The following is a 26253-nucleotide window of genomic DNA, read 5'->3' as shown; positions in this document are numbered from 1 at the left end:
TACACGCATACTGCCGAGCCTTTTTACCTGAGCTGGATAGTCGAACAGCCACTGCTCTCTGGGTTTGTCCTCGTAGGCCGTCACTGCCTCGGTCATCTCGTGGCGAACGGTGGAGCGCATGGTGTCCAGCACGCGGTTCAACCACATCTCCACCTTACGCACAGAAAAAAACACACGGGCAGACAGGCCCATGAATACAAATGTGGAAGAAAAATATTGCAATGTCTGCCACATGAGCACTGACAGGCTCTCTTATCAATGGACCCTAATGAGGTCATTAATAAGCATTCCAGTGGAAGTAGAGTCAGGCAAATACTATGGAACCTAATGGAAAATTTATGGATTTATGGGCTTTGATATGCAAAACCCTAGGGCCAACAGCAGACTCCACTCCGCTATATTGTCAGTTGTGATATCTAGATGCAATATACAGACTCAGTTTCTCTATTCTTTCGATTACAGAAAAGGGCAGGTAAGCGGATTCTCTCATCAATTACATCCATCTTCAGTCATAGAACCACTGTCAGTAGTAATTCTAATGAAGACAAAGACCACGAATGTCTTCAGCATTTAGAAGTTATGATACCACAATCTGAGGGACATGAATAAAAAATTGTGGGTATATTATTTTACCTGTCCAGTGCAGTCACATGACTGGTTGAAGGAGACATACTCTTCCTCTTTGCTGTACATGCCCAGACCCTTCTTCGAAGGATTCCCCTCTCCATCGGCTTCAAATCGCATCCCAGCCATGTTGTCAAACAGCTTAGACAGATGCTTCTGGACCTGTACAAACACACACACTCACTCAGCTCACACTACATTTACACACAGCTCACAGTCTGACTGGTATTTTTCTTTGTCACCACACAAATAAATAACGTTTCAATGCTGTTTTTCAGAAGTGTTAATGGGAGGGCAGGACCCATGTTCTGCTGCATGCCTGCTAACTTCCTCTTAGAGAGATTTAGTGGCAAGTTGCTCTTAACAGTGATTTATTTCTCTGAGGGGGAAATGCAGAAAACAATGTCCTGATGATGGAGGTGGACGCACACTGCAAAACTGTGATCGACATTGCCCCCGTGTGGGTACTAAAGGTACTACAAGAGTCAGCAACAATCAGAAAAGGAGCGAAATGATGCAATGGAGCATGATTTTACAAAACTGTTCAAGACCAACTAGGAGAATGAGCTGCATGAAGACTTAAACACAGTTTTATTGTGTCTCTGCGAACAGACTGATGCATTAAATTCATTGCTACCCCTCAGGCAAAAATTAGTGAAGCCACCTGGTGTGGGTTGGTCCCATTAGACAGGATGTCCAGCAGATCGGCAGAGGAGATGAAGTAGAATCTAGGGAAAGCCAGACGCTTGGTGTCCAGGTACTCTGCCAGCGCTTTCTCACACAGAGAAAGCCTGTAGAAACACACACAGTAGACGCAGAGTCAGTGTGTGTGTGTGTGTGTGTGTGTGTGTGTGTGTGTGTGTGTGTGTGTGTGTGTGTGTGTGTGTGTGTGTGTGTGCGTGTCCATTTGTAAGAAGTATGAAGCCTTTACAAGAGTGCACTTTATAACAAACAGAAGGAGTGGAAACAGAGAGTTATTTATCTTCTCACCTGCTCTGGATGTCCTCTAGTTTACCAAACAGGCCTGGTCTGTTGGTGGCCTCCACTACGTTGGGTGTTTGATGCACGGTGGTCGCCAGCTCTTTGAAATCGGCATCAATCCCCTCAAAGCGCCTGGAGTCCTGCAGAGGATTTCACAAGGGAGCCCGGCCAGGGGATTTAGGTTCCCTCAAGAGGGAGGGGAGAATCAGGGGTTTAATAGCAAACATCTGGGCTTAAGCCCGGCCTGAACATCACGGGAGCAATTAAAAAGTCGTGTAATCTCAGCTCCTAAACTAGGAGGAAGGACAATTAATGACTCCTTAATTAACAGCTATAACAGTCATGCTGTCTGGGTTCACATGGCAACGACTCCGGCGCAGGTTAAGGGCTGCATGCATATGAGCTCAACACTGATGTATACCTGACATACAGAGCTGTAATTAACTCATGTGCATTAATGTGATTCTATTCAGTGTGTAACCTCGGGCAGCTGTGAGCGGATGTCCTCGGAGCCAATGAAGATGCTCTCCAGGTGTGTCCAAGTCTGCTGCACCTCGAACCAGATGGAGATGACCGAGTCGGCGACAGACAGCCTGCTCTGCCATGCCGATACTTCATCCAGGAAATACGCGATGTACTTAGAGGACATAAGGTTCTGCAGCTGGACCTGGTTGTCCTCCAGCGTCTCGACCAGCTCCTCATCTGTGCGGAGCAGAGGCACCTGGGTCCTCTGGTGGGGCTCATACCGGAACTGCATACCTGGGCAGAGTGCAGTCGAAAACTCGGGAACAGCACAGTGAAAAACTCTCGTGTTAAAATAAAGTGCTCCGTTCCTGTACCTGTCCATGTGGAGTTGAGCTCAGAGAGGACTTTCTCCATCCCCATCTCTTTAACGGCCTTATCCACGATCCCTCTCACCTCCTCTTCAAAGCAGTGCAGGTTGAGCTGCAGCAGGTCAGCCAGAGTGGTGTCCTGCTCATAGACAGCCAAATCAGTGCTCTACCCACAACTCATGTAGGGCACATTATGAAGTTGGAGACCCCTGAGTATGACACAGCATGTTTCTGACAAACATCATCACAAATATCTTATCACACTTTTATTCTTTTCAAATTTGAGGTCAGTGGTGTTAAATATGTATATCAGATCCTCCTTCCTTTAGCTGTTGGCCCAATCTTATAAATGAGCCAAACCTGTGTCAAAATCTAGATTTAGTGCCACTATTCCATTTTTTTTTATTGAGCTCATTTGTTACCAAGTGTTTCCACTTTTCCTATGACGGTTATTCTACACACAGAAAATCTTACCCAGGACGTATTAATCCATCACTGATTAACTGTAAGCCCAAAGCAACCTCAGTCTTTTTCTACATTAAAGGATTGATTTTTTTTTTAAGTGTGTAATACGAATATGATTTAAAATGGATCATTCTTATTCGCTGAAGCACAAATCAGCGTATATTCAAACTTTTTTTTTTTTTTACTTTAAAAAGGATTTATATTGGTGCCAATTCCCCGCCCACCTAATCAACCTGTCATTTCATTTCTATAGTACAGGTTGGAAATGCTGGAAACTGACATGTAATATGAGTATTAGTTGGGGCTCAACAACAATTTCTTGCCCTTAATACACATTTAAAAGTGGTATGTGGAAACTGCATATATTATGGAATTGTTGAATTGTTGGGTTTCCCTATAATATTGTAAATACTTTAATGTGTTAAGTGCCATGAAATAACCCATGTTGTGATTTGGTGCTATATAAATAAAATTGAATTGAATTGAATTGAATTGAATTGAATTGAATTGAATTGAATTGAATTGAATTGAATTGAATTGAATTGAATTGAATTGAATTGAATTGAATTGAATTGAATTGAATTGAATTGAATTGAATTGAATTACCTTTGGTCATGTTATGATATCTGACCATCGCCTGATACTGAAGACAGCCATGGACTGTAGTTGCTTGCACAAACATTATCTTTAGAGTGCTTCACAATTATGCAGTCTTTGTTTAAATTCAGATAAAGGTCAAATAATCCATTTGTTGCATTATTTAGGTGAATGTCCTTCAGATGGGAGGAGAGCGGTGAAAGGTTAAAAATTGCAGCAGCATAATGCGCTTTGCTTGCAGGTGGCACTGCTGCTGCTGCTGTCACTTCACTCTCACACAATGACACATAGCTTAGCAGGTGTAGAACAGCTCTTATGATAACTGAACAAATCCCTTCTGTGGAGAATCTGTAGCCTGCTCAATGTGTGATGGAGAACATTACAAGCCTAACTTCAAGTAGTCTTTAATATCCCCCCAAAAAAGAAAAAAGATCAAAGTGGAACAGTTAGAATCTGTAATCCAATTTTGTACAAACTAAGCAGCTGCTATGCACCAACAACTCTCATCTGATCGTCCCTCTGCAGAACAAACCAGCCCAGTGAGGATGCAGACAGAGCTGCATGGGGAAGAAAATAAGTGGTCAAAAACCGCAGTGTGTATGAATCCCCTCTTAAAGCTCCTGTAAATTCACTGTCACATTATTAACACCTATGCTTTTTCCAGCTATTCAAAATAAAACTTGCTGCAAGTGTACTACTCATGTGAAAATATGATGTCATCTGTCGAACTATTTTCTCCATGAGGTATCTTTTTGATTAGAATAAATTGGAAACCTGGTCCATGGTGAAGCGGACTCCAGTCGCAGCCATCAGCTGATGCCAGTGTCGGGCTCGTATGGCCGGGTTCTGGAGCTCTGCCACGGCCCTGAGGGAGGTGAGGAGGTTCTTCACCCTGCTGTCCAGACCTGTGAAGGCCTCCCACGCTCTAACCTATGGGAGACAAAACCAGAACTCTGTAAGAGGGCTTTTGACAGGGACAAGGGAGCTTGAAGCTGCAGCTCAATATTTCATTATAGTTGTATTTATTCCAGTAAAAAAATGACTAAGCTGACATTCCTGCAGTAACAGAGATTCAACGCTTCCCAGCAGCCACGCTCAGGGGCAAGGAACTCCCAGTTGCAGATGAGAGCGGAGGCAGCTCTGCCGTCCATAACACCATTTTGCCTTTGAGCAAGCTACTTAACTCCTTCAGTGCCTCGCTGCGTCCCAACTCCATTCTTATTGCTGCTATATCAAACAATCTTTACGTTCTTGACGGCACAAATGTAGTTTACAATAATGATTGGGGCAGGTTTACTGCTTTAAATTATCAACAAATAATCAGTCATTTCAGACAAAAAAAAGAAAACATAAAAAAGCTGCTTCTTATTTCTAGTAAGCAACCATTAATGCGTTGGCTGAAATGATCACTGTTGTTGAGATTATCAAGTGTAGCTAACTACCTACTCATTAGTAGCGTTCGCGCCGTGTTAGCTGATGAGTCAATGTTTCCACTTGGTTTCAAATACACACTTGATGGCTTCTTACTATATTATGTCTTTTTGAATTCAACCGCAAAATCCCAGCAAAGCAATACAATAACAAAAGTCAATATGATTCAAGAAGAATATACCTGTTTAAAAAAAACTAACTGTGAAAACAAAAAAATCTTTATATTTCAGTTAAAGGGGTGAAATCTCCAGCTGTAGTGAGGACTTTAAAACATGTAGCACTTTATTACATGCAAAAAAGGTTTAAAAATGATTTATTCAGCACAGGTTAAAACTAGAATGTGTGATAGGATACTGTTTTGACTTATTTATTCATTAATTTGATATAATCTTTTGTGAAATAAGATACCCCCTCACCTCTTTATCCAACCCCCGAATATCTTTAGAGAAGCGTTTGCACTCGAGCTCCATGTCCTCCACGTGGATCTCTCTCCAGGGAGTCGTCCTCCACGCCGCCATGCTGGACTCCACCAGGGTGATCACGTCCCACAGCTCCTTCAGCAGGCCCACCTCACGCCTACCAGAAGCAGGAGAGCAGACGGAGTTAAATGAATCCAACATGAAAATGGCAAGACTTCAGATTCTGACTGTGCATGTAAAAAAAAAAAAAAAAAAAGCATCTCTGCTGTAACGACTCATTAGTTTCAAATTTGGCTCGGGCTCGTGGTGTTTTCTCATTCCAGCTCCGGTCTTTACCTGCATTGTCGGAGCTGTTTGTACTCGGAGACGGTGACCTCGAACAGGCTGGCAGATTCCACCAGGGAGGCCATCACTGCTTCCCGTTCGTGGATCTGCCAGTGGAACGCGTCCAACATCTGGTAGGGGCTCTCACTGTCAAACCTGGACAAATGCAAGAGTGCTCACAGGAACCCATCAAAGCACACACGCACACGCACACACACACACACACACACACACACACACACACACACACACACACACACACACACACACATTTGCACCAGCTCAGTATAAATCTGGGTAATGAATGGCCTCAGTTTTGCTAAACCTGACTTGGCTGCAGCATAACCAGAGTCTCCAGCTCTGTGACCATTAACAATGACTTCCATGACATTAATGAGAAAATAATCACCAGGTTATTAAGAGACCAATTACACACATAACTAATCTGACAATTAGACATTATGACGAAGCATCTCTACCTATGAATTAATTATCATTATGTTAAGATTCAATTAGCCTTGTCGGATGTGAGAGCCTCAAGATAACACTTCTCTATTATCAAGTGAGAAGGCAAGGAAAGGTGACATTCTTCTCTTTTCAAAGGTACTCACTCAACTCTGTCACCGAGGGAACGCTTCCACTGACTCACATCAGATAACACATTTCTAAGCATTAATAAACAGCATAAAATCAATGAATACAATTTTTGTAACCCACAAAAGACTTGTTTTATTCAGACATAAGACCATCTTTAATTCTAAGCGTTTATATTTTTATTTTCCAATAAATTTAAAACCTTTTTTGAAGAATTAGTGATCGGTAAGAGAACAGATAATAAAGATGATAACAATATGATTCATCATAGATGTAATCATATCAAATATGTGTTTATATTGAACCATGAAGTATTTATCATGTCTATTGTTTGGATTTCTTATATTTATCAATGACATTCATGAATTCAAAAGTGCTTTGTCATTCTGAAAGACACCCCCTCATGGTTTTACTACAATGTCTAATTCTGCAATTTAATATCAGCTTGTACCAACTAAAGCAATTCCAAGTTGTACTTCAGGTCACAGGGTAAACACTATATTTATAATGTAAACTGTCAGTCTGATATTGCGAACAATAAAGCCAATATTTTTTTTTAAACAGAGCAGCTGTGCACATCTGGAGCACCAAGACAACTACACTGAACTTTGACCCCAAATACAATTGGATTGTAGTGTAGTTAATTTGTGCATCTCTGAAGTTATGTAATACTGCTAAAGGATCCTACTGGGAGTTGTGTAACAATTCTGAAGCACAGAAAATGAAATCTGAGAGGATGAGGAAAGCAGGTTAGAAAATTAATACTGAGATTGTTTATATTCCGGCACCATCCTCGTTAGGTGCATTGTAGGATTGTGTGCTGCTCTTCTTTTTATGCTCTAACTCAATAAACTATCCACAACACAATTATTAAAATGTATGGTCTTGGGCCCTTTTCCATGGAGATTAGAATGGAATAGAGCCAAAAGGAGCTTGCAGCTTGAGATATGAGACGCTGACATTAAACTGAAACAAAATCTTTCCCCAATCTTATCATGTGCAACTGAGAAGTGGAAAAGTTCCAACCTCCGAGAAAACACTTGAACACCTGTCGAACTGGCCAAACTCAGAAAGTCACAGCTTTTTAAGAGCTCTGAGAAGTTGGTCTTTATGGTGAAAGGTAGAGGAGCACTTGTTCAGCGCAAAAATAAGTGACCATAAGTGTCATTAGTTTGCTGCCTGTTTTAAACGTTATCTGCTAAAAACAACAAGTAGAAATGTAGTGTCCAAAAAATATTGACCTTCTGAACTCCGTTTGTGATGGTCTACAATGGTAATGACGAGATTGTTTGTCACTTTTCAGTATTCAGACACAGATAGAGGAGATTTCCATGTTGCCTCTTTATTGTTGTCATGCGAACGTTCTCAACTGGGAAGTTGGAGGTTACCCAATCAGAATTTTCCCACTTAACAGCAGCCTGAACAAACCATTAGTAGCAAAGGTAGGAAGTAAACCTGCGTCTCCAGTGACCAAGTCCTTCTGTGGTTTTGTCCACCTTGTACACCCCAAAAACCCGAACTACATATTTGTTACACAATGAAGCACTTTGTTCAGTGGGAAAACATCGTCAAGTAACGTATTCCAGGCAGGATCTATGTTTACTACGAAATATGTTGATCAAACCATATTTGTAGGATATAAACATGATTTCAGGCCGATATCAGCTGAAGGAGAAATCTAATAAGTGGACTTTAATTTAAAAATGATTTGTCAAACTCATGAAGCTCAACTTCTTCGTCAGTTACTTTATAAACCTGCCTCCGACACAATGAATCAATTCATGATGTGTTCATGTGTCATTATGTATTATTTATTATTATTACACATGTCAAACCCAAAACATGTTACATACGATAGACCTTATTTCTGTTTACAATAATATTATAAATCATCTTTTAGCTGCTGATAAATTTGAACTGTGGGGTTGATGTAAAATGTTTTTAAATCAAACTCAGACGATCGGAAGTCTCCTACCTGAACGGCCCGTTGTTGCGGAAATGCTCCCTGAAGGAGTGTTGCTCCACATCGAACGAGGCGCACTTTCTCCGCAGGCCGGCCACCTCGATGGCCTGCAGCGGTGCAACCTGCTGTTTGACCAACACCGCCCGCTTTTTCACATTGTTCCACTTTTCTGGCAACTCCTGCCGAGACCGACATGAAAAGGTAGATACAGAGAGAGGGGGATAAACAAGGAGGGAACGACGTGACAGGTGATGAATCACCAGGTGGAAGAGAAGAACAGAGATGGGCGATTGAAAGGCACAAATAAGAAATAAGAGAAATGGCTCTGTCTCAGCTGAAAGAAACAGAGCAAAGAAAATAATATGAAGTGACAGAACATCAGTCCTCACCTCCAACTGTTTGTAGACCACATCAGGCAGCTCCTGCTCATACACCTTCAGCAGAGCGATGGTTTGTTGCAGAGGCTCAAACATGGTGTCTGTGGTGCTTTGTCTTTCCTTAACAGCCAGCAGGTGACCCATGACCCCCACCAGGCCTCCGTAGTCGCCCTCTGCTACCCGCTGGCCCAGGCCAGTCTCAGCCACAGTGGTGAACTGCTCCAGATCTGACAGGCTGCGGAAAGGCAAGCAGGAATATTAACGGTATGCTTCATTAAATTTACACATCAAGTTTTAGAAGCAGGATTCAGCCTGTGGATCAGTTGTACCGTATAATGTCTTTTAAGAGTTCGGTGGAACTCCATTAGGTCTCAGAAAATCACAATGACGTCTTCGTCAAGGTTGAGTTGCAGTTAAAGACAACAAAAATTGGAATGGAAAGACGGTGTTGATGACTTTAGGTGTGGAAAAATCACACAAAGCTTCAAAAGGAATTGAAATTCAACTGGTGGATCTAATCCTGCCTTTACAGAAAAAAAAAAAACATGTTTACCGCATGTTGCAACGTATGATAACATGAGGAAAATATGTGGGGACGTTTTCCTATGGGAATCTAAATGGGCTTCACACAATAAAAACACACAAATCACATGTATACTTGGTCACATGTAGTTGTTGTTTGAGGGTGCAATCACATTATATTAGAGTTACCATTCCTACAAGCTCCCTATATGTATATTTTCATTTGTATGAGGAAGAAAATATTTTCTTTTTCCCCAAAAAGTAAATAATATCACTCCAGCTTGCATATTTCATGTAATGGAAATGAACAAGAGTTTGTGTGAGGCTGCCGGCCATACCTGTTGGTTACAAGGTCAATGAGATGCTGTTTGAACATGAAGCTCCACTTTTTGACGATGTTGAGCAAGGCGCTCTTCATGCAGCGGCCATCCACCCTCATCCACCCGTGGAACACATGCAGTGGCTCCAGACCCTCATAGACCTCCTCATAGATCTTCTCATAACTACAGCACACCAGACACAATTCACTTCAGCAAAAAGAGAGACATGTGCATCCGAACAGTTTCTTCAAGTCTGAACTGAAAACAAAACCTTAAATCCAAATCTTGAACTATTCTCTGCAATGCGAAATGTCTACATAGAAATTTAGATAAACCACGAACACCCAAACATAAACTTAATTTTACTAATACCCACCTGTCCACCTGCTCTTTAAAACGGTCCAGAGTCGGAGGGCTCTCTGGGACTCCGTTGTCAGCGTAAACCTCCGTCTCCTCGCTGGTGAGAAAGCGGCCGTACAAGAGGAACTGACGCATGAACTCCTTCCTGTCGTCAACATACAGGTAGCTGTAATGCTCCAGAGAGTTTTGAAACTCGCAGCATGTTGCCATGACGTTCTGCACACGTTCCATGAGGAGATGACGCATGTCTGCCAGGTCGGCCATGTCCTCCATGTCAGCCTGAGGAGTAGATGTAAGACCCCATGTGGCATGTTAAAGAAGAGTGATCTGCACTTAAGACACTGTAAATAAAACTGCAGTTATGTGGGGCTGTACCTGGTAGTGAGGGAAGGGGCTGTGCTGGGCGAGGCGCGGCACCAGTGAGGAGATTCTGAACACGTCGTTGGTGAGGCTTTCCACCAACTCAAAGAAACTGTCTCCAGATCCAAACTCCAGAGAGGGAGTAAACACCATGTCAGGAACCTTCAGGTTCAACTGGGCCTCAAACAGAGGAGCCACAACGGCTCTCTGGTCTGGTGTGAAATAAAAAAATGGGATATATCATGCATTTATCAAATCTAGAAAATGTTTTCGGTCTTTCTTGTCTCCTGCTAATTTGTACACATTGTGTACTTTTATTTTCCCTCCAAATAAACTGGTGAATAACACTGCTGCTTAAGATGTCAACATTTTGGTTACACGCTGAAGGTAGATTTTATAATTCTACTGTATGGCTTTGCCCCACCATATATCAGCATCGTCCCCTTTGATTGGAACTTTGGGATCTGCTGGTGAGTTATAGATCTTAACTAGAGAAAAGTGGTGACCATCTTTTTGCTGTTTGAGCTCCCAGACACCCAGTGAGACTACAGTTAACTTAGCAAACTGAAAGGCCAAGGGTTAGATCCAAATGAACAAATCCCTTTTCATTTCCCAACTACATTTCAATGACGTTAACAGAAAAAATGTTGAGATCAAGAAAATGTGCAAAGATGAGTTAAAAATTTTACTTAAAACTTTGGTTAAAAACACAACTTTTTTTTCAAAACAACTTCAAACAAAATGTACAATTCAGTGAAGGACAACAAAGTAAAACTCAGATAAGTTAACTGGATTTGATGATGGTCATTGTTGTTTTTACTTAAGTTAGTTTTTAAGTATAAGTATAAAGTAAGTTCACTCCATTGACATTGGAACATCATACAATCTTCTGGTACTATGTTACCAGCAGTAGAGAACAGCCTCTCTGCTGCTGAATTAGAAACCAGGGACGCCTATTTCTATCTAAAACGTTGTAAACAGATGATGAAGTCAGAATTATTTCCTTCGCCTCAACAGAACTGGCTAATGTTGTGTAAAGTGTGGGAGCAGGTCTCAGTTGTTAGAGCTCGTGTTCTGCTCCTTTGATTAGGTACTCAGTATTCACAAAATACTTCATCATCATCCCTGCACAGTTATTTATAAAGTATTTACATCCAAAACCCACCCTAACATTCAAACACAAACTACAAGATAACTTAAATGTGATGCGCTGTGCTCAGTGACTGAATTTTTCATTCAGTCTACTTAAAATCAGTTTTTACTTCAGTCCACACATCTTTTCACTTCAGTCTAATTGAAAATTCTTATAAGTATCCGTTTGTTGACTACCCTTGACCAAAAATAGGAAAGTTGCTTGCTATACAACCAAAATAGAGGAACTACAATGCTCAATAGAACTGAATGGAACTACCAAGGAGCTTTTAACTGTTGATGAAACAATAAATTAGATTAGTGCAGCTTTAAAACTACACTGACTCTCCTTTCCTTTCAAATAACAGGCGTCTTTCTTAAGCGCAACATCTCACTGTAGGTAGGTAAGTGCTGAAGCTTAATTCCTCAGCGTTCAGAGATGCTGTTATCACCGCTGCCCCTGAGCTATTCTTGGGTCAGTTCACTTGGTTTCAGAGCCCTTCTAATCATGAAAGAGTTTCTGAACCCACTCAAGGAGAAGGAAAGGAGAAGATGCTGGAGTAGAAGTGAACGAACACGGAGAAGAAGGATTGGACACAATAGCAGTCTGGCAACGGTCCACCTGATATTGAACCACAGCCCAGTCTATCTAAACCGGCTGACAAAACTCATGCCAGCAAGCAAGTCCAGAACTTTTTCATGTCTACAGCCAATCGAGGCGGGCACCCAATTGACATCAAAACCCCTGTGGACGTGTTTTCCTGAGAAGCTGTCCAATTCGGAGCTGGCTGAAGGATGCTGTGGAATCAGAGGAGCGAGGAGCTTTGAGTTTTCCGATAATAATATTAGGGTTGGCGGATCCGCTCTGGCTTTTACGCAACAGTAGTAACACCAACAGAATTACAAAAGCACTACAAATAGTAAATATGAGTGTTTGTTTTTTGTTTTTAGTGTATTGTTTGTTCTTCATTATCTTACCAGTGTTATCCAGGAAGAACTTGAGAGAGCACTCAATGCTGTTGAAAAAGCCGTCTATGATCATGTCGTCTAGGTACTCCACGTAGGCCTTCCACTCGTCAGAGGACGGCTCAGCTCCGAACAGCGCCTGATTGCTCTGAGACACACCAAAGCACGACACACATACTGAATCAGCACTTCTACCTCATCTCAAAATTACAGAAAAAAATGAATTTCAAAGTACATCTTAAATTGCTGACTTCATATTAACCTCTAAGAGTGATGAAATATGAGTGAAATTTAAAGGCAATTTGACATGTCAGAAAAACGACTAGGAAAGCACCTTAAGCAGGAAGTGGATCTTTTCCCCAGAGGACCGTATCAGACTGTAAAACCTGTCCAGCCGCTCTGCCCTGTCGTCCAGACTGAGCAGAGCATCTTTCTTTCCCTCCTTCCTGTCGAACATGGGGTTGGCCCAGGACCTCATGCAGCTCTGGATCTCCTCCACGTTGTCTTTGGTCCTCTGGAGTCGGCTCTCCAGGTCACACACAGAGTCTCGCACCTCCTGGATGTACTGCCAAACACCTGAGGGAGATGTGAGGTTGAGAGGTCAAAAGATTACAAAACAATGAAATAAATAACGCCATTATGGGTTACAGTTTTCAGTCAAACATTTTGATGATTTTATTGTGGTATCTTTAATAAGAATGGTGATTTAATAAGTGGATTTAAGACTCGATTAATTTTTGATAAAATGCCAACACGAGATGAGGTACATGGATGCAATCTTAATACATTAGCATGATGTTAGAAGCCCAAATGTTGGATAAATGCCATGTTTTTCTCAAGCGGCAACCAACTGTGACGTCACCCATTGGTTTGTGAATGAAGGCTTGGATTTTAGCCGGCACCATCTTGCTAGCTCAGAGCGGTTTGGAGCCAGAAGTGACCATATTTGGGCGGGCTGGCTGGGAGCAGAGTGGATCTGACTCAATCTGATTGGAAACCTGGCGATACTATGTCCCGTCCACCGATAGCCGTAAAATCTTTTTTTAAGATTAATCTATAATTATTGACGGGATTATTTTCAGATGGACCACCAGAAAACTGATAAAAAGAAGTGACTAGCTCGCAAAATCGAGATAATTTTTTGTATTTCATGAGAAAAGTTGAATGGAAGTCTACTGAAACCGGAGGCTTTTTGGAGCCAACCTCTAGTGGCTCTCGGTGGTGTTGCAGATTGAGGCAGTTTTGCATCGGCCTCATTTGTCAGACCTGGAAGCGACGTCCGCTTTTACAGTCAGTGGTTTTCCTACATGGGAAGTTCAGTTCAGATATATTTTTCACAGAATGATCCCATGCTTGTCAAGAGTTAGAAGATGTTCTGAAAAAAAGGCCATCCGGTGCCCTTTTCACCAAATAAATCTACAGCAGCCCTTGAAGCTAGAATGCACACACACATCCACCACAACACAAAGCAAGGGAGTGTCTAGCGACTATATGTTCTGCAGAGAGACTGTGTGCTCGTCCCCACAGACAGGCGAGTGCATTGGCTTGTACCGTAAACACTGTTCTCATTTCTGCTCTGTTCCTCTGGGAATCCTGGAGTCAAAGAAACTAACACCGTATCTGCCAGCTCTGTGTCAATCAAATCTTATCAATGATTGAACACCTCTCCATTCTTGTTTTATGTTCTTCAAAATGCAAAGCCTCTCTGTTCACATTACACCACAGAGCAGCCTGATCTGCCCTAGAAATGACAGGGATGGAGGGAAACATCAGGGGGAAGGAATGAGGGAGGAATGTTTCTCTAATAATCTGCAAAATATTAATATATACAAATACCAGCATGACCACAAATGTTTATTAAATAAAGTGTGAAATATGTTAGTGAGCTTTAAATGATGATAGACCTAGATTTTCCATTTTTGGACAGAGCTAGGCTAGCATCCCATCCCCACCCCTTAAAATACAGTTTTCCCTTTTTTTTATTTGCATTAAGCAGATTTAATTATCATATTCTTCACTCTTTGACAGTACCAGCATGTTCCAATTAAATAAATTCATAAAATGTTTTCGTGAAGAGAAATACTCTAAACAAAAGCTGTCATGAAGCACCACCTTTTACTCAATATTCATGTTTTGGTGCTTATGCGCACACTTTCTCTATCAGCATCGTACACGTGCTGTGTTCCAGATGACATAATTCCCCTAGTACACTAGTGAATAGTGCTCTTACATGTTAGGACTCTTACTTGTGTAGGGCAGGAATTTTGACAGTAGCGTTGTTGCACTGACTGGTAATAACCTCAGCATGTGAACACATCACCCACCAAAATATCTGCAGCTTAAATTATTTTCCCCAGACATTAACATGTTTTTGTGCCTTCTATTTAATGCACTCAAAAAACACAGTAGTGAAAAAGAAATACATTTGTAGGGTGTTCAGGAACAGCTACAGCTTCCTCAGACACCTCAATTTGAAAATTCCTTACATGAGTGGTCCCGCCCCTATCTCCACACAGCCAAGATGGCGGCTGTTTGTGGTGAAAAGTGTCCAACGTTTCACACTTCTTTTTTGGACCAGTTTTGAGTAGATCATCTTGGTACTTGCATGTTTCTGTACTTGACAGTGTGAACACACTTATGCACTCAAAATAATGAGTGTTAATACGCAAGTATGCATTTTGGAACAGAACATTGGTCTTTGTTTGATTTAAAGCACAGACTGTGTTTTTCTAAGACTGAGCCATCAAATGGAAACATTTTACATCATCAGAAACTCTAGGAAAGAAATGTAACAGCCTTAGTTCCAAAAATGTTAAATTAATGACATCTTAAAGGAATAGGGACATAAAGTTTTCCTTTCATGATGGATTGATAGTTTTTTCTTTAAAGCATTACAGTGTGGTTAGGGTGACTACAAAATTACTGAAATCTCCCTAATTTGTCTACAGCTCAGTTAAGCAGACATCAGCCACAGTGTAGTTCCAGAAGGACAATGTAAAAACGAAAAGAACACTGATTTTTAATCTTAGGCTGCTTATATCTGACCAGTTTGTGACATCAGTGGGATTTGTTGAGAGCGAAGACAACATTAAAGGTTTTTGGGGAAAACTCTGCTGCTTTTCTTTAAAACACAGATAAAAAAAAAAATCCGCCCTGAAAACCTTTCTGCACATTACGATTGCTGCTTTCTTTCACAGTGAATCAAAGTACATAAATACAGCAATGGCAGGCCATTAGTGTCCTATTCAGTATAGGGAGATGGCAAACCTTAGCGATGGTGCACTATAACGCAGTATGAATAAAAGAATGTAAACACAGTCTGATAACAACCACAAATACAAAACACTGCAACACTGGACAAAAATATCAAAACCTTCATCATTCTGAATATCCTGTTCACTCCATCCAACAGGAACACCTTCAATAAGCCACAGAACACTCTTAACACTTAAAAAACATGGGGTCCACGTATTCAGTAGTTTTTAAATCATTATTTCTTAAGCAAAGTGAAGTCTGTGGATTATCCAGTGCAAAACAGTTTCTGAGGAACTTTGCTTTGATGCAATTTGATTCAATGTTGAGCACTGTGTGCTAAATTTACCTCATCTTCATTGTTTTGTACTACAGGAAGAGCAGTGTGTATCTGAATACCTGGACAGGCGAGAGCAAAACAATCTGCATAAACAGTACGAGAGAAAGGGAGTAAAAAAGGTTATCCTAATGTGAGTGAAGTGTCTGTAGAAAATGAGGCATTTCAATGTGTCATTCAGTGAGTTTAGTGACAATACCTTGGCTGTTCCAGTTCAGACTCTCCTCCGCCTTTATGAGGTGAGCATCGATGTCCCTGAGCTGGCACTGAACCAGAGGACGCTCCACGTCGAGCACAGAGTGCATCACCTGCGGCCAAACAAAGGGGGAGTGAACAAAGAAACGGAGAGATTTCCAGCACCCAGTAAGTGTGTACTGAAATATAATTTTAATACCATGTCACCGAGAGAACACAGAGAAGCCCAGAGCGTCAAAACACCGTGCCGTCCTAATTAAAGTCACCATTTCGGCAGCGCTCCATTTTGCCGTGACTTAATTAGACATGAACTTTTCGCTACCTGAAGCAGAGAATTGCTGTATTTTTAAAATGTAATCTCACTGAGGGACCGCTGACATGTGTGGTTGAGCTGTCCTCTGTGTGGCTGAGTTAATTACATCACTGATTGCTGGTGTATTGTTTTATGCTTCATTATTGAAAATGCCATTTTGCCCCGGTGCTCAGCTCCCATTAAGACCAACAATAGAAAATGTGAGGTGTCTGTGGTAAAGCCATATTTGATCTACTAATTCTGACATTTAAGTCATTCAGACAATAAATAAACACAACATCCATCCACAGATTAATTTGAGGATCAACTTTAATTGTCTGTTATGCACAGCAATCAAAGCAACAGTGCAGAGTGACAGACGTTAAAAAGTAGAATTAAATGCATACTGTTGGGCCACTAGCATTAATGTAACAAACAAAATAGAAAACTAAATTGATAGATTTAGGATGAATTAGATTTGTGCCATTAGTCTGGAAAAACATCCAAACTATGTTATGTGGGTGGTGCTTCCAGTAAGTAGTCTGGCCCTCAACAAAGTCACCCGGGTCTTTACAGTGGGTACGGAAAGTATTCAGACCCCTTTAAATGTTTCACTCTTTGTTTCATTGCAGCCATTTGCTAAAATCAAAAAAGTTCATTTTATTTCTCATTAATGTACACTCAGCACCCCATCTTGACAGAAAAAAACAGAAATGTAGAAATTTGTGCAAATTTATTAAAAAAGAAAAACTGAAATATCACAAGACCTTACAGTTCACAGTGCATGTCAGAGCAAATGAGAATCATGAGGTCGAAGGAACTGTCCAAGGAGCTCAGAGACAGAATTGTGGCAAGGCACAGATCTTGCCAAGGTTACAAAATAATTTATGCAGCACTCAAGGTTCCTAAGAGCACAGTGGCCTCCATAATCCTTAAATGGAAGAAGTTTGGGACGACCAGAACTCTTCCTAGTCCTGGCCGTCCAGCCAAACTGAGCAATCGTGGGAGAAGAACCTTGGTGAGAGAGGTAAAGAAGAACCCAAAGATCACTGTGGCTGAGCTCCAGAGATGCAGTAGGGAGATGGGAGGAAGTTCCACAAAGTCAACTATCACTGCAGCCCTCCACCAGTCGGGGCTTTATGGCAGAGTGGCCCGACGGAAGCCTCTCCTCAGTGCAAGACATATGAAAGCCCGCATAGAGTTTGCCAAAAAACACATGACGGACTCCCAGACTATGAGAAATAAGATTCTCTGGTCTGATGAGACCAAGATTGAACTTTTTGGCGTTAATTCTAAGTGGTATGTGTGGAGAAAACCAGGCACTGCTCATCACCTGCCCAATACAATCCCAACAGTGAAACATGGTGGTGGCAGCATCATGCTATGGGGGTGTTTTTCAGCTGCAGGGACAGGACGACTGGTTGCAATTGAAGGAAAGATGAATGTGGCCGAGTACAGAGATATCCTGGAAGAAAACCTCTTCCAGAGTGCTCTGGACCTCAGACTGGGCCGAAGGTTCACCTTCCAACAAGACAATGACCCTAAGCACACAGCTAAAATAACAAAGGAGTGGCTTCGGAACAACTCTGTGACCATTCTTGACTGGCCCAGCCAGAGCCCTGACCTAAACCCAATTGAGCATCTCTGGAGAGACCTGAAAATGGCTGTCCACCAACGTTCACCATCCAACCTGACGGAACTGGAGAGGATCTGCAAGGAAGAACGGCAGAGGATCCCCAAATCCAGGTGTGAAAAGCTTGTTGCATCATTCCCAAGAAGACTCATGGCTGTACTAGCTCAAAAGGGTGCTTCTACTCAATACTGAGCAAAGGGTCTGAATACTTATGACCATGTGATATTTCAGTTTTTCTTTTTTAATAAATTTGCACAAATTTCTACATTTCTGTTTTTTTTCTGTCAAGATGGGGTGCTGAGTGTACATTAATGATAAATAAAATGAACTTTTTTGATTTTAGCAAATGGCTGCAATGAAACAAAGAGTGAAAAATTTAAAGGGGTCTGAATACTTTCCGTACCCACTGTATACTTCCCCATTCCTCCATCTGCATCAAACATTCACCATGTTTGTTTTCCTTCTCTGTGAGTGGTCATACAATTTTGGTCCATCTGTGTCTTTCAGATATCTTAGATACAATTGCAAATGTTGAGCTGTATTTTTGGTGATAACATGGTAAAATAGCACCAGAAGGTGACACTAAAAAAGGATGGTATGAGAAGACCAACATCTTGAGAAAAGATTGCTCAAGACCATACTTACTCAAAGCAAATGTCACAGAAAATCCCACTTGCCTTTTATAATAACTTGTCAATATCTAAAATGGAGATCCTAACCAATAATTGCACAGGAATAGATATGAGGTAAAATGATATCCTGAAAGCTGAGGGTGTTAGTGGGTGAATCGTTCCCCTCATACTGGTGAATGTGTCGGTCTGTTAACCAGTGAAACACTTCTGTGAGCTCAGTTCACAATGTATGACTGGAGAGATATCAGACAATGAAGAGGGAATAAAGTGACATGGTATGAAAAGACAAAAAGAGAGTTTTCAGTAGTGCAACTTCAAATTAATGAAGACGTTCAACCATTTGAAACGTCTTCGAGACTGAGATATTACTAAGATTTCAGTAGGAGCAATATCAGATCTGTAGCCAGTGTTGTCTGTGAGTCACTATAAAAGCTCATACAGGCAATAGTGCACAGCTGGCAGTAAACATGCAAGTGCCAGCATTAGTGCTAGCTTGGCTAGCTCCGTCTGACCCAGGAGGCTGCTGCAACCCCCCTCGAGAGAACCACTTCAGAATTCATTGTTCTGACATAAAATAGTTATGATGATATAATCATTATTTAATAGTCTTTAATGGCTCGTCCCACATGTTTTTAACACAGGAAAAATATATTTATATGAATAGATAGAGGAGAATGTCAGCGTTGCAGCAATATAAGAACCCCATTGACGGGACATAACGGGCATTAGTCTTTTTTTCTTTTTTTTTAATGTTGATAGTGCGACATTAATTTTTTTTTACTTTGGATCCTTATGATTAATGTAAATTCAACCAGCCTGACAATTTGTCAAAATTCCAGTAATTTCTCTGCAGTACAGGTAAATAAATAACACTGCGGAAGGCATTACATCAGCAGATAGGTCTTTCCAAAGAAACACTGCATCATCAACAAATGTAACTCCTCATGTACAGTCAGCAGTGCTCTTCAACTTCTTCTTCCGTCTTCAAAACAAACAGCAAGTAGGTGACGGGGGGAAAAAATACAACGTAGAAGTGATGGGTTTCATGGAAAATATCCTTTTAAAAGCATTTAAATTATTATTTTTGTTTAGAATATGTAGTGTCTGTAAAGCAGACTATTTTGTAAAGCTATGTCACTTTTATGATTCAGGGATTTCTTTTTTGTAACATTGAACTCATGGTTCTTTAAGTTTGGAAAATAAAAAAGAACAGAACTAAAATATGTCCAGCTATTTCTGTGATGTGCAGTTCGCTGATATCATTGGAAGAAATACATTATACAGCATGACAAAAAAAAAGTTTTTTCCTCAACTTGCAGTTGTTGCCAATTCCCCTAATTTTCACCAAAATCCCATAAACTTCTGTAAATTGCATCCCAATTTTTTTTTTTTTTTTTTTAAAAAGGCCCTGCTGAAATTAAACATTTTGGACTTCAACAATCACAGTAAACTTGGAAGGCAAATACAGAAATGTGATTGTTCTTCGGGAAGTTTGTGAGTTTAAGGGGCATCTTTTCTTAGCAGATATATGGATTTGTATATGCGATGGACATCACAGGTAATGAATGGCAGAGGGAAACATGTAAGTCCCACTCATTTAAAAAATATGTGCATTTTGTCTCTGTGTTCATGTCTGACTGGGTTGTACTATATTCAGCATATATACGGTGAGGAGCTGCAGCTCGGTCTGCTGAACATCTTGGTGAGAACGCCAGACTACAATAAATAACTTCCCAGTTTTACATCAGGATGCACACACACCTCACAGGTTGAAAACCTTCAACCCAATCTAAACCAACCTTATTGTATCGACCCACGGTGAGCTCTAGGTTTGCCACATATTGCCACAGCTGCCCCCTGGTGGTGTAGATCTGCACTGCAGTTTCTGGGATGGCCTCTGTCTGCCTGGCCTCCAAGTACTTCACCTCCCTTAGCACAGACGCCAGCTGGAAGAGTTCGAAAAGTACATTAGTGGTACTGAAAGACATATCACAATGTAATAACATTAAAATTGTGATTTGATTAATGCAAATTATTTATGTTCCTGGTGAATTTTCAACATCGTTATTTTTAAGCACATTTTGGGGGGAAAAAAAGGTTTTAAAAACTATAAATAGTACAGTGTATTAGTAGTAATAATGTTTTAATACTAACATTAAAATTCAGAGGGAAGCATAACCCAATATTACATCTTTAAAATTAAAAAATGAAATACTGACAAGATGAATTAGACTTTATTAAAGAATTACTACTTTTCATTGAGCTGCAGGCAGGTGTATGACTCTGACTGCATAATATTTATTAAAATAGATTAACTTGATATACTATCATTAAACTAATAAATCACTCAGACCCTGTCTGCTGCTACTCTGAACAAAAGGATTACAAGTCGTTGCACATCCAGCAGCCTTTCTTGATCTGCTGTTCTAGCCTGTGGGCTTGATGTAAAAACCTGCGGGTTGAAGTTGACTGAGATCAGCTGACTGCATGGGTCTCTGCCTATTAATGGCAGGCTGAGGTTGTACTGAGAGCTCTCGCCCACGGTCTCTGTCCACGTCTCATACAAGCGGCTGGAGTATCTAGAAACACAAAGCAGACGTTCTGCAGTCACAATCGAGCACAAGTTATTGTCACAGAAAAACAATTTGGTCCTTCACTGGCGGGGTATAACACCGTTTCACATTCCTATTAAAACATCCGAGGTTTTTATTTTACAAGGCCGCCGGCGTAAAAACGGCTCACATAATGGAAATTAACATAAGCAACACAACAAGCAGCTAAAAGGCATATGATTGAGCCTTTTTCCCAATCATCTGAGGTTGTAAACAGAGTGAGAGGCGTGATTCACTCGTCCAGATCAAGCAGACAATAAGGGCAGAGGGAGAAAGTGAAGGAGCGTTAGACGCATGCGTGGGGGGTAATATGAGGATAAACGCTGATTCATCTGAGAGAGTCGGGGAACAGACAATATGTGAGGGCTCTGTACAGCTATATCAATCTGTAAATAGCCACGATTATGATGAAAACTTCAGTGCGCACTGTGTGCTCCTTATTGGATTTCTGCGGTGAGCTTCATTTCCTGATAGTGGCACCGCAGACGCAGAGGCAATCAAATGCCTCGGTCATGGCCATAAATCACGCTGCATTTTGTCTGTGGGGGTAATGAGTGAGGATTCCCGTCCTGTTCCTGACTAGAATATGTATAATAATGATGGCGTTCATCGGAGGCACAGGCAATGATTATTACGGCATAACAAGGGATCTGATTTCTGATGGGAGTAAATTGAGGGCAAAGAACTGGTGTTGTTCATCATCCCATTACTCTGGTTGAGGGGACATAAAGTGAAGGAGTGATATTAAGCCTGTGAAGCATAAAGAATGGGCATCTGTCTGGGAGTTTGTAACAGTATCTGCGTGTGTGCAGACTGGGTTGTGTATCTGGTTCACATACTTGAGGATATGCAGCATGCACACACACTCATTTACATGTACAGTCCCATAAGATGGAGCATTTGTTAACCTTTGTCCTTCTGTACTGCACTTTTTCTTCTTTCTCTACATTGGAAACATATCCTTCCAAACATTCAAATACAACAGAAAAGTGGCAAATCTTGTTATTTGAGACAACGGACAAAGTGCATCATGGACACCATTGCCAAAAAAAGAAAAAAAGGAATCAACCACTTCATTAACTGACAGTTGTATTTGTAAGCACTCTAAAAAAATGCTTTGGCATCACAGACTGCCCCAAAATTGTCTAAGTTTTCAACAAACAAAAACTTGACACCTGAGAAATTTAAAATGATTTTGACAAAAGCTAAAACGGCAACACAAAGCTGGTTTAACACAGATCCCGTCAAAATAGTTTTTATATAGTTTCAAATATTTTGCCTCCTTTGAGTTCATTCTTAATGTTTCACTGTTCAATCTTAGTGTCATCATCAACTCATGTAAACAGTTTGATCAAACACATCTGAAAGGCTGACTGTTTACAATGTCCAGTAGTAAACTGCAGACAATTTCCATTTTGGAAAAAAAGGGCAGACAAGTTGGCATCTAACAGCTAGCTGGTGAAGAAAGACAAACATCCAGGACTTTGCTTTAACCATCTAAGAGCACGGCCTGAAGTGAATGATGCAAGTGCATCCACTTTAGTAGTAGTAAAAGTAGCGGAGCACATGGTTCAAAGATGCTATACTTAATGTCTTTGACATAACACCAATCAGAGGTGCAGGTGCACTCACTCTCTGGCTGATAGCTTTTCTATCAGTCAATTTGCCAAATAGTATGAAGGAACGCTTCCCTGTAGGAAATACATCTGCCCGTGCACAGATTTGAATAGTTTGATGCGCTCAAAACTTTATCTGCATCTGTTCCATGTTTGCAGAGTGTATGCATGCTATGTAGGCTCTGATTACTTTCTTGATAATGTGCAGTAACATAATGCATCGTGAACTGAAGAGCAGGTTTTTGTTGGTCAGTTTCAGCTACCTTAGGACAGCAATGCAGTAACAATGCACCTAAACACGCCCATGGGTGCTCAAATGGGTGCAAGTACATTGTGTTTTGGGGTTTTTTGGGGGGTCGAAACTGAGAAGTGTTTCATTTGTAACACAGACCTGGAGACAGAGCCAATAAGAAGCCACGTGTCCCTTGACAAGGCCGACATTGTTCAGAAGGCATTTAAAGATGGAGGGTCTAATAGTTGAACCCATACATTGGTTATTTAAACAACGAGGGGGCAGGCCTGAAAAATGACAACTGCATTGGTCTGTATTAGTGGGAGGGGGGTATTTTTGTAGTCTGGCCTTCTTACCAACACAGATGGAAGCGAGAGCGAAATCTCCTGAGTGAAGTGTAACCCAGGCAAATGTGAATATATTCACTTGTCATACCGGGAAAAACACAGGTAAAACAAACTGAGATTAATGATAACTCAATTCCATTAAGTCACCCAGTAAGAGACGCCACTGAGCTGCCATGCAAATTACCAAGGCCCATCTGAATGGAGTGAACTGTTTAATATTAATTATACTATTGGTTATTATTCCTGCTGTGGCTGCTCTGAATCCAGGTCTGACAGCCATGTAAACCTGCACGGTTGCAGATTAGACCTCACTTTCTGACTCCCCTGGAACTACTGAAATCACTCCGTATTTACTTTATAGAGTATTAAACACTCATCTGGAAGTTGGTTGCAAATAAATGCAGTCTGATACAGCAGCCCCGCTCAGTGTTTGTGGAAACTATTTAAGATAAGTTTTGATTCTGTAATCATTGCCTGTAATTTTGGATGATGTTTGTGGTGCTTTTAAACTGTATCACATTATACAGAGGTGGACAAAATAATAGAATTTTCAATGTATCAAAATACAAATCAAGTGCATTAGTTTGAGCTAGGTATATATAATATCTGTTTACCTATCTGGTAACTGAGGCAGAGTAAAAAGGGTTGAAATATGATCACAGTGGGTGATTTTTCTCCTCTTTCTTTGATATTTCTTCAACAGTATGAAGAGAGAAAATCTTCCTTTGACTCTCATGTTGCTCAGTTTGATTCCATACAAACAGCATTGCCATCCCAACGGGATGCTTTATCTTGCGAGGTTTGGATGTTGGATGTGGTCTGCAAAGCCATTTCTCACTTGGCATCAGTGAGCATTGACGGAGCATATGGGATTATGGGAGTCCTGTGAAATAATCTCCAGAGCAGTGCCACAGTAATGAGAACATAAATCATGTCCAGAGCTGCACGTCTACATGCGATTCCACAAGGGGCTGCTTCATAAATGTTATGCACTCAACTAACAAAATCACAAATGTTCAGTTTCAACACAGCGTGGCATGAAATTACAGGAAAAAACATGTCAGAGACAGAGCGAAGCAGTGATTCATGTAATTGATTTTTTATATATTTACTGTCAAATAAGGTGGCGTCCAATTCCCTGGCTGTCTACTCTGTTTAATCTTCCTTTCTGTTCTTTTATTCAGTGATACATACATCTAAACATGACGACACACGGTGTAACACACTGAGATGAGATCCACACACACACCTGTCCAGCAGTTGCATCATCTCATCATACTTCTGGATGACCCTGGCTCCTGCTGCACACTCCAGGCACCTGCAGAGAAAATGACATTTTACAACAAAGGTTATATCCAATAACTTTCCGGGGGCCAATATTCCAAAGCACCATTTTTATGAAGCCTTTAATAGAGCTCACCCGGTGTTTAATTCGCCCGTGGCCCACTAGACATGCATGACCACATCAAATTTCATTTTTTATTCTGCATTGTTGGAGGCAGCAGAGGAGACTCACGGGTAGGAGAGGTGTCTGAGTTTGGAGAAGGGGGCCTGGACGCGCTGCTGCAGCTCCTGGGACCATCGCAGCCCCCCCGCTACTGTGGGCATATTCTTATTCACTGGAGCAGAGCCTGGGGAGGTCAAACATCATTACACAGAATCACCCAGATATTTAGTAGTATGTATAGTTTGGGCAGCACAAGGAATATTATATATTTCGTTCATTTTTTAAGTAAGAAGTAAATAAAACCTCTCCAGCAAACAGACATAAAAAAATGCAGTGATCTTTTCTTTCATGAGCTTAAAAGTGGGAAATAAAGACCAGTAATTGTTGCGTGGACACCCTACTAAGTCAATATTTAATAACCACCCTTTGACAGATATCACAGCTCGCATTAATTTGTGTAGCAGCTAAGAGTCTTTCTGTTCTTGATTTATTATTTTTCATCCATTTTCACTTACAGATCTCTTTAAATTCTGAGATATTTGTAGGCTGTCTTGTTTGGGATCTGCACACAGATTTGATTTTACAGACTGACTGCAATACATTTGCATCCACAATTTGCAGATTTACAGTTTGTCCATGCAGAGTTCCCTCTGCCACTGGCTGCCAAAAAATCCAGAACAGAATATTTCCTCTCTCGTGCTGCAGTGAGGCTTCGGTGATCTCAATTTAAACTTCATCTGTCCACAGCATTTGTTTCCAAAACTACTCTGGCTGATCCAGATTTCAGACGTTGACTTTTGAGGTGAGGTTGAAGGTAAGGTTTCCTCATGAGAACTCTTTTATGTAGACGATGTTGCCAATGCTGCACAGTGGGACATTGAACCACCACTGCTGTTTGAGCAGCTTCTTGCAGAGGTTTTGTTTTTCCTCTCTGCCCAGCAGATGTGCAGTTTTCTCTACATGTTGTCTTGGTCCTCCACATCTTGTCTGGACTTGACTGCTCCCTTTAACTGACAGTGAAGATTCCAAGCTGGAATTGCTTCGATACATCTTTTATAGCCTTGTCTTGCTTTGTAGGCCTCATTTTCAGATCCTCAGTCAGTTGCAAAGAGAAGCACATCATTGTTGACTGTTAGAACGAGGTTTAAACAGTCAGTGAATCTATCAACTCTGAAATCAGCTGATGATTCTGGAGACACATTTGTCCGAAGTCCAAATGAGCCAAATGAGGCTCATGAAGTTCAGAGACAAACAGAGCAGTGCCCAGACATCTGCACATGCCACAATTTCTGTTCATTTTTCCCACTTTTTAAATCCATGAAAGACAATAGGAAAGCATTAACATTTGAAGAAAGATTTCTTTCTAATTTCTATTTACTTCTTTTCACTTC

At 41.0% G+C, this 26253-nt stretch overlaps 1 protein-coding gene across 1 annotated transcript in view; it reads right to left on the bottom strand.

The window, feature by feature from the left end:
- The window catches only part of dnah9 (dynein, axonemal, heavy chain 9), a 157027-nt gene that overhangs the window by 120778 nt on the left and 9996 nt on the right, over nucleotides 1-26253 (bottom strand). Inside the window, exons 10-30 of the mRNA XM_069156240.1 lie at nucleotides 24932-25046; nucleotides 24665-24733; nucleotides 21061-21187; nucleotides 20408-20554; nucleotides 16056-16164; nucleotides 12602-12843; nucleotides 12280-12415; nucleotides 10186-10382; nucleotides 9827-10089; nucleotides 9469-9633; nucleotides 8621-8843; nucleotides 8244-8410; nucleotides 5687-5830; nucleotides 5348-5507; nucleotides 4275-4430; nucleotides 2445-2577; nucleotides 2087-2364; nucleotides 1615-1745; nucleotides 1289-1415; nucleotides 634-786; nucleotides 28-153 (exon numbers count right to left, since the gene is read on the bottom strand). Of these exons, the coding sequence (XP_069012341.1) occupies nucleotides 28-153; nucleotides 634-786; nucleotides 1289-1415; nucleotides 1615-1745; nucleotides 2087-2364; nucleotides 2445-2577; nucleotides 4275-4430; nucleotides 5348-5507; nucleotides 5687-5830; nucleotides 8244-8410; nucleotides 8621-8843; nucleotides 9469-9633; nucleotides 9827-10089; nucleotides 10186-10382; nucleotides 12280-12415; nucleotides 12602-12843; nucleotides 16056-16164; nucleotides 20408-20554; nucleotides 21061-21187; nucleotides 24665-24733; nucleotides 24932-25046 (3368 nt within the window). The remainder of the gene's footprint in view (nucleotides 1-27; nucleotides 154-633; nucleotides 787-1288; nucleotides 1416-1614; nucleotides 1746-2086; nucleotides 2365-2444; nucleotides 2578-4274; nucleotides 4431-5347; nucleotides 5508-5686; nucleotides 5831-8243; nucleotides 8411-8620; nucleotides 8844-9468; nucleotides 9634-9826; nucleotides 10090-10185; nucleotides 10383-12279; nucleotides 12416-12601; nucleotides 12844-16055; nucleotides 16165-20407; nucleotides 20555-21060; nucleotides 21188-24664; nucleotides 24734-24931; nucleotides 25047-26253) is intronic.

This window comes from Embiotoca jacksoni, unplaced genomic scaffold, assembly GCF_022577435.1.
Source record: "Embiotoca jacksoni isolate LCO1_2020_lvr unplaced genomic scaffold, fEmbJac1.0.p SCAF_20, whole genome shotgun sequence".
NCBI classification, from domain to species: Eukaryota; Metazoa; Chordata; class Actinopteri; family Embiotocidae; genus Embiotoca; species Embiotoca jacksoni.
This window is presented reverse-complemented; position numbering and strand designations above follow the sequence as displayed.